Source organism: Phalacrocorax carbo, chromosome 2 (assembly GCF_963921805.1).
Source record: "Phalacrocorax carbo chromosome 2, bPhaCar2.1, whole genome shotgun sequence".
Taxonomy (NCBI): Eukaryota; Metazoa; Chordata; class Aves; order Suliformes; family Phalacrocoracidae; genus Phalacrocorax; species Phalacrocorax carbo.
In genome coordinates, this window is record NC_087514.1 from 22,945,281 (window position 1) to 22,957,728 (window position 12,448).

A 12,448-nucleotide genomic window follows, 5' to 3' on the forward strand; every position below is an offset into this window, starting at 1 on the left:
TGAAAGAATTGTAATCAAGGCTCATGGGGAGGACTTAACAGCAGAAAGGCCACAGAGTTTGATGGATGAAGATACAAATTTTAATAACTGGAACAGGAAAGAAGATCTGAATTTTCAAAATATTGTGGAATAAGAATTGGCAACATTTTGGAAAAGCCTTCGAAGACATTGAAGGCTGAGTACATATTATATCTGGGAAGATCATGAGATGGAATGGATTAAGCAATTTACCAATGCCACATGATGTGCCAGAAACAGATCTCTCATTCCTCCAAAGCGAAAAACTGACATACACATAGCAAACTTCTGAAGTGCTTTCCATAATACTGAATTTTAGAAGGATAGGCAGTGCAGGCATCTGCTTCTCCACATGCAAAGACATAGGCTATGTTTCAGTACTGCCCATAAAAAATTCACCTTAAAATTGACACATTCCATGCACAATACCTTATATCACAGGTGGCCAAACTAAATAGAATAGAATAGAATAGAATAGAATAGAATAGAATAGAATAGAATAGAATAGAATAGAATAGAATAGAATAGAATAGAATAGAATAGAATAGAATAGAATAGAATAGAATAGAATAATTGCAGTTGGAAGAGACCTACAATGATCGTGCAGTCCAACTGCCTGACTGCTTCAGGGCTGACCAAAAGCTGAAGCCTGTTGTTAAGGGCATTTTCGAAACGCCTCTTAGACACTGACAGGCTTGGGGCACCAACTACCTCTCTTGGAAGCCTGCTCCAGTGCTTGACCACCCTCTCAGTAAAGAAACACTGCCTGATATCTAGTCCAAACCTCCCGTGGTGCTACTTTGAGCTGTTCCCATGCATCCTGTCACCGGATCCCAGGGAGAAGAGATCAGCACCTCTCTCTCCACTTCCCCTCCTCAGGAAGCTGTAGAGAGCAATGAGGTCGCTCATCAGCCTCCTCTTTTCTGCAAACTGGACAAACAAAGAGTCCTCAGCCGCTCCTCATAGGACATTCCTTCCAGTCAAGTCAGCCTGTTTTCCAAAGGTGCTTGATTTTGCCTCAGTTCCTGTCTGTACCTTTCCTTAAGATACAAAGAAAGCAGTTCCTATTAAAGGAAAGCACTTTATGAGATGAAAAACAGCCAGCAGACTGCTGCCCCACTCTCAACCACCCTGACCACGACTGGACTCACCCAGTTTTAAGACAGATTCTGAACAGTGGCTTAACTTTGCAGATGTTTGCATGGTCTTTCCTTCTCCCTAGGGATGTGGTAATGAAACATCACTCATTATGTTTTAGATTAATTTCCAACACAGAAATGGAAAGTATTATTATCATGCTTATTACCTCGCTAATCACACAGAGAATTTTAAGATGATAGCATAATTTCAATTAATCATACTGAGGAGCAGCAAAGATATTTAGGCAGACTAAACAGAAATCCATATGGAAAGCATCTATATGTACAGGAAACTTGAGCTGAAATGATTCTTCAATTTTGCTCACCAAGGTTCAGCAGCTGGAAATTGATGCTAAACGTTCCAGGTGAGACATTTGACGTGTATTTTAACATTGACTGATTAGCTACTGGCCTAATTTACAAAGACTTAGGCAAAATGTCAGCCACTGGAAAACCGTAAAATAAATCTGAATGTCCCAAAGGTATGCTCCATATGGGAATTAATTTAGGGAAGATCAGTGGGCTGTATGGCCAGGTGACATTTCCAGCCTCACAGTCTATGAATATACGAAAGGATACTGATGACTTAATTGGCTCATGGTATGACTGTGATCATAAAATGCTTTAGCTTAAGACACCTGTATGCATGTCAAAAAGTTATCACTCACATTTAGTGTTCATCCTAAAATGAGGGTAGTAGCTGTGTTAAAACCTAATGACATCTCCTGTTAACAATCTACTAGGTGAATCCATGAAATTTTTTTCATCTTTTCCACAGTCAGTGCTAAACACTCAGAAAGCAATTAAGCACCAGCTTTATGCAAGCAGCAGAAAATCATACTCCTAAAACTGCAAGAGCTTAAAACAATTCTGATGGCCCACCTGGGAAAAACTAGCAGTTTACAAGAGTGGCACTTGCAACGTGAAGACAATATCCAGACGAAATGTACAGAGATAGAAACATGACCATAAGCATTGCTAGGAAACTGGTAAAAAAAAAAAAAAAAATCAGTCAATCAATAGAGGAACTGGCTGCTTGTTTTGCTCTTCGGTAGCTAGCATCCACCTGAACAGGCTAGCCTGAACCCATGATCCTCCAGGAGGAACGAAAGGCTCAACGTTACTTCTTTTTCATCAGCTGTTCAAAATTTAAGGACCAGTCAAGGAAGCAGCAATGCAGACACAATCTGGAAGGGCTCAGTGGATTCAGGAAAACCTTAACATGGAAAATCCTGCCTCGCAGCCTACAGCTGCCCATGCTAATCGGTAAAATGTCGCTCCCACATCTACCTGTTCGTTCCTCTTTTAAGCTGTATTCTTCCTAAATAGAAGAGAAAAGGCAGTGTGACAGTCTAGGGAAGTAATTATGCATGTACACACATCAAATAATAAAATCGGATAGGAACACATTATTTATTTGCGTACAGTAAAGGACCAAGCCACTTTTTCCACGCAAGGCCACTGCCATGAAATGCACGGAGTCACAACCTTTCAAAATACTATCTGCATAATCTAGAAAAGAGTGCTGCTTTATGCAAGTCAGCCTTACAATAAACTCATGGCTTTGGTCATTCAGTTTCTGAGTCTTAACTATTAATGTATTTTGATTTAAGATAAAATCCAACATTTAAATCTCAGATTTTTTTGAACTGCAATCAATTTATTTCATTTTAAACTGCAGGAATACCTGAGAAAAAAAGTGGGACTAGCAATATAATTTTGGTTTCTATTAAGAAATAAATTTCTATACCTGACTACAGGTACAGAAAAGACAGATGTCTGTCACTTAAATGCTGGATTTCTGTAATATGTGCTCAATGTGAAAATTTTAGAAATTTTAATCAACAAGCAATGAGGTAATCTGCACTCTGAACTGTGTTTCCTGGATGAAATACATTACACCTCCACTTCGAGATTGGCAGGAGTTTCACTTAAAGCTAATTCCATTTTTAAGTGTTAGTTTTGAACTACACATTCCTAAACTGGAAGATACAGGATTGGAACTGGCCAGAAAGTGTAAATTCATTCCTGAGAAAAAGAAAAAAAGAATTTTAAAATGTCCTGAATCAGGATATAAAAGGGAAAGAAAAAAGAAAGAAAAAAAAGAAAAAAAAAAGAAAAAAAAGAGGGTTTTTTTCCAGCAGAAGAAGGATTTTGCAGAGCAATTTCCTTTTGAGCATCCTGGAGGCAGGACCTGTCATTGACAAAAAACGTTGCTCAGATTTCCTGCTCAAACCCTTTCAGACACTCTCCCTCTCCCACCATCTCTCCTGCCCACTGCAAGGGCAACAATGCTTCACATAGTTACTGAGAGTCCTTTGGCTCTCAGTAACTAAGAACATTTTTCTCCTGAAAGATTTCAATGCTGCAAGACAGATTCCCCCCCCCGGAAAATTATCCAGAGAGGAAGTTCCAAATCATCTCACCTGCAAAACATCTCTATTGATGCTCAACAACCTTCCTCCTTTCTGGTACTGTGCCAGCTAGGAAAGCCTTTCATGTAATTCAAGTGTTCATGCACATTGCATTTTTAGTGAATTTATTTTAGCTGTGGGTAAAGACTATTCTGGGGTAAGCTGTGGGTGATCAGTCCTAGTAGGTCTGCTTTAGACTGCAGGAGGGATTTAGCAAGAGTGTTGGCCATTAGCTAAATAGGAATTAATCAGAGACTAAGAGACCTTGTGGAAAAGTTATCATAGTGCATTTAAATTGTTTGTTTGTTTATTTTACAGCATTTGCAGTGCTTTGAGAGAATCCTAGAGGCAGAAAGCACAACAATGAGGCTGTCGTGGAAGGAGCAGGCAGCTGGAGATCCCTGCCCAGCACCTGCCCATCCCTCCTGCTGCAGAGACATGGGGCAGCTGCTGTCATGCCCTGAGACACCAGGACCTTTCAGGAGGCTTCATGCAGTACCTGAAAGTCACTAACTGCCTACCATTAAACTAGAGTGAATTTTTTCCAGCATTGAGTCAAATACATCTCACAAAATAGCAAGCTGAAGGCTCATAGTGGAAGAAATTTTCTCATTATGTCTAACAGTTTTAATAAAATTTTGCTTGCTTGGTCTCTTCCTTTTTATATGGCAGTTGATATTTATTAATAAAGAATTCATTTAAAATACTATTAGAGTTGGTGGAGGCAGGTTGCTTAGTATGTTCTGATGGGCCAGATAAGTGTCACTGACTTTTTTTTACTGAATCAACAGAACAAAACACATGCAACACCTGCAAAGCATATAATTACACTGAATAGCCTTAGTACAGAACAGCAGCAACAGTCCCATCCAAATGACTTATATTCTCTAGACATTATCTCAAACAACATTTGCACCTGTAACAATCCTACTCTCAAAGTTTAGCAAAAAGCTTAAGCACAGGTGGTCTCAATATCAATAGGACTTTTTCCATGCTTAAAAATAAGGAGATGGTTAGCTTGGGGGCAGGGTGGGATCACTTGGGGGACATAAAACGAAAATGCTGAAGTTCTCTGACAATATGTTGAAATATTTTGTTGCTTCCAAACTGTATTTCAGCTTTTGTTCTTAAATGACATCTGTACTTATGTGAAATTAAGACAGTATTAAACTATGAAATGACAGCAAGGATGAAAATGTGTGGATTGGAAGAATTAACAGCAATGGTTGGGCTGAAAAATATGGTTATTAAAAAAAGCTGTATTTATCAGCTGAGTTCAATTTTTCCAATAACCTAAATGTTGCCTTGTGGTGGAATAAACACTAGTTTAGGCCAATACTGGAACCTTTGACGCTTTCTACACTGAGCAAACCTCAAGTATATGTGTTGAATGAAGACCAGCAATCTTGAGTAACTATTGCTGTCTAAGGTTCTTTATCATTCCCTAATCCATAGACCGATGCAAAAATATCACTTTTTACTGGCAGAAATTGTTGGTTTTCCATTTCTGAGGGAGACATACAGCTGGGTGGTGCATCCGTGTTATTTCCCTTCTATCCTGCAACACTCCCCAGCCCTCTCCCACAGATGTGCTGTGAAAAGTTTGACTGGAAGTCCCTAAAGCACAGGGGAACAGTTAACTCCTCTGAAGCAGCAGGGTCTCTGGGTTTTCCATTGCTTTGGCTTACCTCCACGTTTGGTACTGAGTCTGTACTTGCAGTACTGACAGCAAGGCTTGCTATTCCTGTGGTCTTCCAGAGTTACAGAGGGATGACACAAAACTAGGTGCCATTCAGAAAGAAACCCTTTGAAGAATAGCCCTACCAAATCACGCTTTTAAGAAAGTGATTTTCAAAGGGCTTTGAAGCAAATCTTCTTGTACAGATGGAATCACCTACACAAACCCACTCTTCAGAGGCACTTTATGTACATAATAAGTCCAACTACAGCATGGCATTAGACACTGTCTCCCGTAGCATCCTCACAGACAAGCTAAAGTGTGGGTTGGATGAGTGGACAGTGAGGTGGACAGAGAACTGGCTCAACAACAGAGCTCAGAGGGTTGTGATCAATAGGACAAAGTCTGAATGGAGGCCTGTAACTAGCGGTGTTCCCCAGGGGTCTGGACTGGATGCAGTCCTGTTCAACATATTCATCAATGACCTGGACGATGGGATAGAGTGTAACCTCAGCAAGGTCGCTGATGGTACCAAGCTGGGAGGAGTGGCTGACACACCAGAAGGCTGTGCTGCCATCCAACAAGACCTGGACAGGCTGGAGAGCTGGGCCAAGGGGAACCTCATGACCTTCAACAAGAGCAAGTGCAAGGTCCTGCACCTGGGGAGAAACAACCCCATGCACCAGTACAGGCTGGGGGCTGGAAAGCTGGAAAGCAGCTCTGCTGAGAAGGACCTGGGAGTGCTGGTGGACAACAGGCTGACCCTGAGCCAGCAGTGTGCCCTTGTGGCCAAGAAGGCCAACAGTATCTTGGGCTGCATTAAAAGGAGTGTGGCCAGCAGGTCGAGGAAGGTTATCCTCCCCTTCTACTCTGCCCTTGTACGACCACATTTGGAGTCCTGTGTCCAGTTTTGGGCTTGCCCATTCAAGAAAGACAGGGAACTGCTCGAGCAAGTCCAGCGGAGAGCTACAAAGATGATCAGGGGGCTGGAGCATTTCCCTTATGAGGAAAGGCTGAAAGACCTGGGTTTGTTCAGCCTGCAGAAGAGAAGACTGAGGGGGGATCTTGTCAATATTTACAAATATCTAAAGGGTGGGTGTCAGGAGGATGGGACTGGGCTCTTGTCAGTGGTGCCCAATGACAGGACAAGGGGCAATGGGCACAAGTTGGAACACAGGAAGTTCCACCTGAATATGAGTAAAAAATTCTTTCCTGTGCGGGTGCCAGAGCAGTGGAACAGGCTGCCCAGGGAGGTTGTGGGGTCCCTTCCCTGGAGACATTCAAAACCCGCCTGGAGGCGTTCCTGTGCCCCCTGCTCTGGGTGTGCCTGCTCCAGCAGGGGGGTTGGATGAGATGATCTCCAGAGGTGCCTTCCAGCCCCTGCCATTCTGGGATTCTCTGATTCTGTTACCCATCCATATAAATGTTAACACACAAAAGTCAGTGTACAAAGTTGAGCAGGCACATGAAAAGGCTGCTTTCTGAAAGTTAGGTGGTAAAAATTAGATCCAAAAACTTACTCTCCTTACTCTGTGAAACATCCCATGTGCTATTTTAAGTGTTCTTCCCCTTTTCGTGTGATTTAGAAAGGTTTCCTCAATACCACCCTCCCTACAGAGGCTAGTGACAACTGAAATGGCAGAGATCATATAATTAAAAATCCAGAAACAATATTAAAGTGGGATCCTTTAGCAAATACTGTATCATTACATCCAAGGTCTGGACTAAGGTGGAATAGGGAATTACCGTAATATGTCTACAGTCCAGGAAAAAAGCTGTATTTATTAACTTATTACAGTTTTACAGTAAAAGTTTATTTCCTGAAAAGGTCACATGTCAGAATCACTGCTATAATTGTTTCTTAAACATACCATATTTTGAACCAACTGTTAATAAAAGAACAGTAGTAAATGGGCATAATAGCACAAGGAGATTCTGATACACCCGTATTACGCACGAGCAAAAGTGATCCCTCTCTGCCTCTTAACCTAAAATAGAATTTTTATTAATTACTTCTCTGCAGTCTGATTTACGAGAAACTGTCTGCTGCACAGAATAAGTTCTTCATTTACAGCCTGATGCCTGCTTACGCATCTCTGTTAAGCTTGTTGTATACCTGGTAAGTGAAAGAGCAGATGACAGCAGCTGTGGTCCAAGCCAGCACCAGACCCTGTTGTTATGGCAACCGGCGTTCACACAGCCCTGCTCTTTGGCTGCAGCTGCTTCCAGCCACTCCTGCTGTAAAGGATGGAAAAGCGATTTTCAAAAACTTCTCCATGAAAGGTTACCTCTGAAATCCCGGATTCTGCATACTCAGCCTTGACCAGAGGCTAACAGAAAAGATGAACCTGGTCTGTAAAACTTCCCAGAGTTGTCAGCAATCACAAAATAGCAGAGTACAGCATAAGCGGGTCGTTTAAGCCAAGAATTATTCATAAATGTGCAACTATATTAAATGCAACTATGCAAGATCAACTGTTACCCAGTCAGATTGGTAGACATTGATAAAATTTCTCCTGAATTCCTCTGATTTTATTTATCCTACAAAGGACTCAATTCTACTCCCATTTCATAGCTACTCTGCAAATGTCTTCACTAGGGAATGAACTGATCCTAAATTGCAGATTTCATTCCCAGCAGACCACTGACTGCAGGTACATCTGCAGATGCCATGAGCAAGTTTTTCTCCCACGTGCATCTGGTGAGTCTGTGGGAAAACGGGGTATCTTTAATATGCATCAGCAGAAAAGACTTCACCATAGAAATAGTGCAACGTACAAAGAATAAAAACCAATTGTTTTTAAAGCCTTAGCCAGTACTGAGTCAGGCAATGATAAAAAATTTAAAAATGCTTTATTAGTTGAGGCACTGAACAAATGAGCCCTGAGACAATCAATGCGCAGCTTTTCAGTTCTGAGGCAAGAGAATTGTTTTTTACTTGGTTGCTACATCATTTAAAAATTAATTATTTTTATTTCCATTTCAGTACCAATCTCCAGCCAAGGCTGTGGTCTTACTGTACTGGTCGCTGTTGGAAACCAGTAAGGACAGATCCTGTCCTAAGCCGTTTGTACCCCATAAGCTAAATAAATCATGATTGTAAGGTGCCTCTGACCACCAGGCAACATGCTGCCTTAGGCACTCAGAGGCACTTTCAAGTATAATTAAGAAAAAATAATTGAATATAGCAGCTAACCCAGCCACTGAAAAAATGAAAGAAAGAATTAAGATGACTACTTAAAACAACAACAAAAATTATATAGTTTATAGTTGGTATCAACAGGTTTATAGAGCACTTTCACAATACTGGTTTCTGGTAGGAAATTGTGCATCTTAATTTACTAGCCTACACCAATAGAGATATATATGTATCAGCAAGTTATCCCAATGTAACACAACAGGCTATGCCAACGTGTTCCAAAATACTTGACAATTTTTGCTTGTAACCCATGGTGACTGCCCTGGGGACTTGTCAGCTCCTGAAGATTCTTACTTCCCCAGAAAGTCATTACTTGGGCTAACACTTCCACTTAGCTGAATCAGATCCTCAGAAAGAGAAGGCAATTTGTGCAAAGGGTTGCAAGGATCAAGGAATGGTTACTAAGCAGAAATGTAATCTATTATTTTCCCCAGCTATAGCCTACTCAGTAGCTGAATCCTGTGAAAAGTTCTGTGCTTACATAGCAATGGATGTTCTTACGAGAAACTGCTCTATTGTATGGGCTCACTGCGACTCTTTCCTTTTTTCCTCCCTCCTGGAAGCCACTCACCCTATGCACAGTATGTACGCTCATCTTCTAGATGATGCCTTTCCATTTCGCCACCTGCAGTGCTTCATGAAGTTATTTATTACTTACCTACCCCTCTTCAGCCGTATCAATTTACCCTGTGCATCATTGTCAAAGCCTCAGCAGCGTACTGCAACAAGTTGCTACCACCTATACTCGTGGCTGTTAGTGACTTGTTGCGAACGTAGGGAAAGCTGTCTGTCGTATGTTAGCTATATTGTAACAACTGATATTGTGCTATAAGTTTTCCTGTAACAAGCAGGGAGATTGCAATACACTTCATTAAAATGGATACAAAAAATCAAGTAGGGAAGTGAACAAATATTCTAAGAAAGCATGAGTTGAAATAGGAAGAAAGGAAAAGGAAAGGGAAAATTAAAAAAACCTCATGACTTCCTTTTTAATTTAATGATATTTTAGCTTTCAAAATGTTTTAAGAATGATACAAACATTTGGCTACACAAATACATACAGTTCCAATGAGAGCAGACACAGTAAGCTAAATAAGTTGGCTGACAAAACCAGAAGGATATAATGAAATTTTGGGGTGGGGTGAGATTACTAAGAATAATATACGGTAGTTACTAACCTTTTCCTCATTGATACGCTTGCTGATCCCACATGCCATACATTCTTTCATCCCTAAGTGATTTACCCCTCTTTCCATTTTGATGTCCAATGTCTGGTGGTGGTTTTTCCACTTAATTGGAACATGTTGACAGTCACGGACACCTTTTACCACTTTTGGCTTTTTCCTGAAATCTTTCCTTCATCCTGCCTCCACTTCTCTCTTTACAGTATTCCACCAATTTATTCCAAGCAAAAAATGACAAAGAACAACTTGATTGTCTTCTCCCCGGTCACCTTTGGCTGGTCCCCCCCTTCCCCGCTGCATCTCCCTGTCTGTGTCCCAGTTACAGACATTTCCTGCCTCCACTTATGCCAAGTCCCATCTCCTAATCTGCGCCATCCCGTCTCCTCATCTCCCCCATCCTGCTCTTATCCTCTTGCTTACTCTTCCCTTTTGTCTCTCACTCCTCGGTAGTTTTCAGTTCTCACAATAAAGGCATGTTTTTCTCTTCAGGCCTTAAACCCATACTTGACCTCATTTGCCCCTCCAATTGCTGCTTCCTCTCCCTTTCATCTGTAAATTCACCAAACCTGCCGTTTCTAGTCCCTGGAGTACCTCTCCTTGTTCCTTTCCTTTCCTACCTCAAGCCTTACCCTACAACAACTCTCAGCAAAGTACTTGGTGACTTTTCAAGGCACTAATTGGGACCACTGTGCATTCCTCCGGTTCCTTAAGCTCCTGCCACCATGCTGCATTGAAGGGTGAATCCCACCCCTCCTAAATTCCTTCTAGTCCTTCCTTTGCTCCTATTCATCTATCCTCTCCTCATCCCCTTCCTCTCTAATCTCTTCTGCAGGGTTTTCTTATAAAGAGTTTCTCTTACCCTAATCAGTGTCTACTGGACTTCAGTGTTGTCCTCTTCTCCTTATCTCTGGTATTCTCATCTGTAAACACAAATTCAATTATCACATGTTCCTATGAAAGAAACTTACTGATCTACCTCTTCACCACCTCCTGTTCAATATCAAACCTCAGACTATCTGGCTTCTGTATATGATGGTTAGGCACCAACTCAAACGTGGCTAAGATAACACCATGGATGGGTACTGAGGGAACATGTGCTATGTCTTCATTGCTGGAGACAAGACTGTCACCTGTCACTCAAGCTTACCAGCCAGTATCATCTTGAACATCTTTAAAGTCTTTATATAATCTTTGTTAATACCACATTTCATATACCAACTCACCTTCAAATTCTCATAATTTCAGAAGCGATTACTACAAAGTCTTTCTTCAGCCTTCCGGAGTACAACATAGACCTTTTATGGTTTCTCTTCTCCCTTCCCGTCAGTGCAGAGTCGTCATCTCCCTATTCCAGTTGGCCTGGGACGCCCACCTTTGTGAATTCTCAGTCCTGCACTTTCACGATTTCTTCCTGGTGCTTTGTAGTGCACTATAAAGGTCTGCAAAGCCTCCTCTTTTCCTCTGAAGCTGCCTATAGGCATTTAATGCTTTATATGCAAATTATAACCTATCTGGAGGAGCAACCATTTTCATGTTGTGTTTGTACAACATCTCACATGATGAATTTCTGGATCTAGACTGAGATTTCTAGATACCGCTGCAATACATAGTAATTCTGAAAACGTTTCGAACCCCACATCAGATCAGAGCTCCTCATTCCCGTGCCCATCTCTGCCCCTACTGTAATACCTCAGGTGCACAACTAAGCACGTACTACACTGACAAGAACTGGGAAATTCACACATTGATGAGACTTCTGCTTTGTACATCGTCCTCATCTGTGGCAGCATGGAAGAAGGCTGGGATATCACGACCCCTTCCTTCTTTTAAACCTAAATGACTTGTTTTGCGAAAAAGGAGTATTCCACAACAAGAGCCGCACAGACCAAGTCCTCTTCCCTTCCGGGGATGCCGCGACACGGCTGATGGCACCTGTACGCGCTCGCTCACAACCAAGCACCGCCGTGCGAGGCTCCCCGGGTACCGAACCGGCTCCTCCGAGGGGCAGCCCGGGGCGCGGCGGCCGGGAGCGGCGGGGCCGGCGGGTGCTCCGAGCGCAGCCGCGCCGCCGAGGCCACCCCCCGGTGCTTTTAAGGCCGGACTTCGGCGTCTACAGTTCTTGGCGGAGGGGTGGGGGGGAGGGGGGCGGAAAAAAGACCGTCTCCGGCAAGCAGGCAAGGCGGGCGGACAGGCGGTCACGGCCACGCGTACACCCCGAGCCCGGCGCAGCCCTCCCCCTCGCCCCGCGGCCGTGCCCACCCGCGGCAGGACCCCACTCACCGGGGCGCGGGGCGCCCGGCTCCCGGCCGCCGGCCTCGGCGCTGCCGCCCTCCTGCGGCGGGCTCTCCGAGTCCGTGTTGGTCAGCCAGGTGGACTCGGTCTCCCGCGTCCAGCTCTCGTAGTAGCGGGGCTCGATGGCGTCGGCCCTGCTGCCCCCGCAGCCCATGGCGATGGCGGCGGCCCCCCCTCAGTGCCGCGGCCGCCGCCCGGGCACCATCGCGCCGCCGGGCCGGGGTCCCCCTCCGCTCCCGCCCTCCGTCCCGGCCCCGCTCCCCCTCCTCCCCGGCTTTATTATCTCCGCTAGGCACCCCTCCACCCTCCCCGGCTGTCCCCTCCCCTTCTCCTCCCGTTGCCCCCTTCCCACCCCTCCGCCACCCCACCGCCTCCCAGCCCGCCCCCATCTCCCCCCGCCTCGGGAGGGCGGGACGGCCGGCAGCTGGCACGCACCGGGGCTGGCAGGCGTTCCCGCGCCCCGGGGTAGGGATTTATACGTGTAGGTTTTATCCGTATAGGCTAGCCATAGGTGCCAGCCTGCC

General features: G+C 44.0%; 1 protein-coding gene across 1 annotated transcript in view; it reads right to left on the reverse strand.

The window, feature by feature from the left end:
- Positions 1 to 12,136, reverse strand: part of BAALC (BAALC binder of MAP3K1 and KLF4) — a 28,233-nt gene extending 16,097 nt beyond the window's left edge. Inside the window, exon 1 of the mRNA XM_064442265.1 lies at positions 11,913 to 12,136. Within this exon, the coding sequence (XP_064298335.1) occupies positions 11,913 to 12,078 (166 nt within the window). The 5' untranslated portion in view covers positions 12,079 to 12,136. The remainder of the gene's footprint in view (positions 1 to 11,912) is intronic.
- Between the last annotated feature and the right edge of the window lie 312 nt (positions 12,137 to 12,448).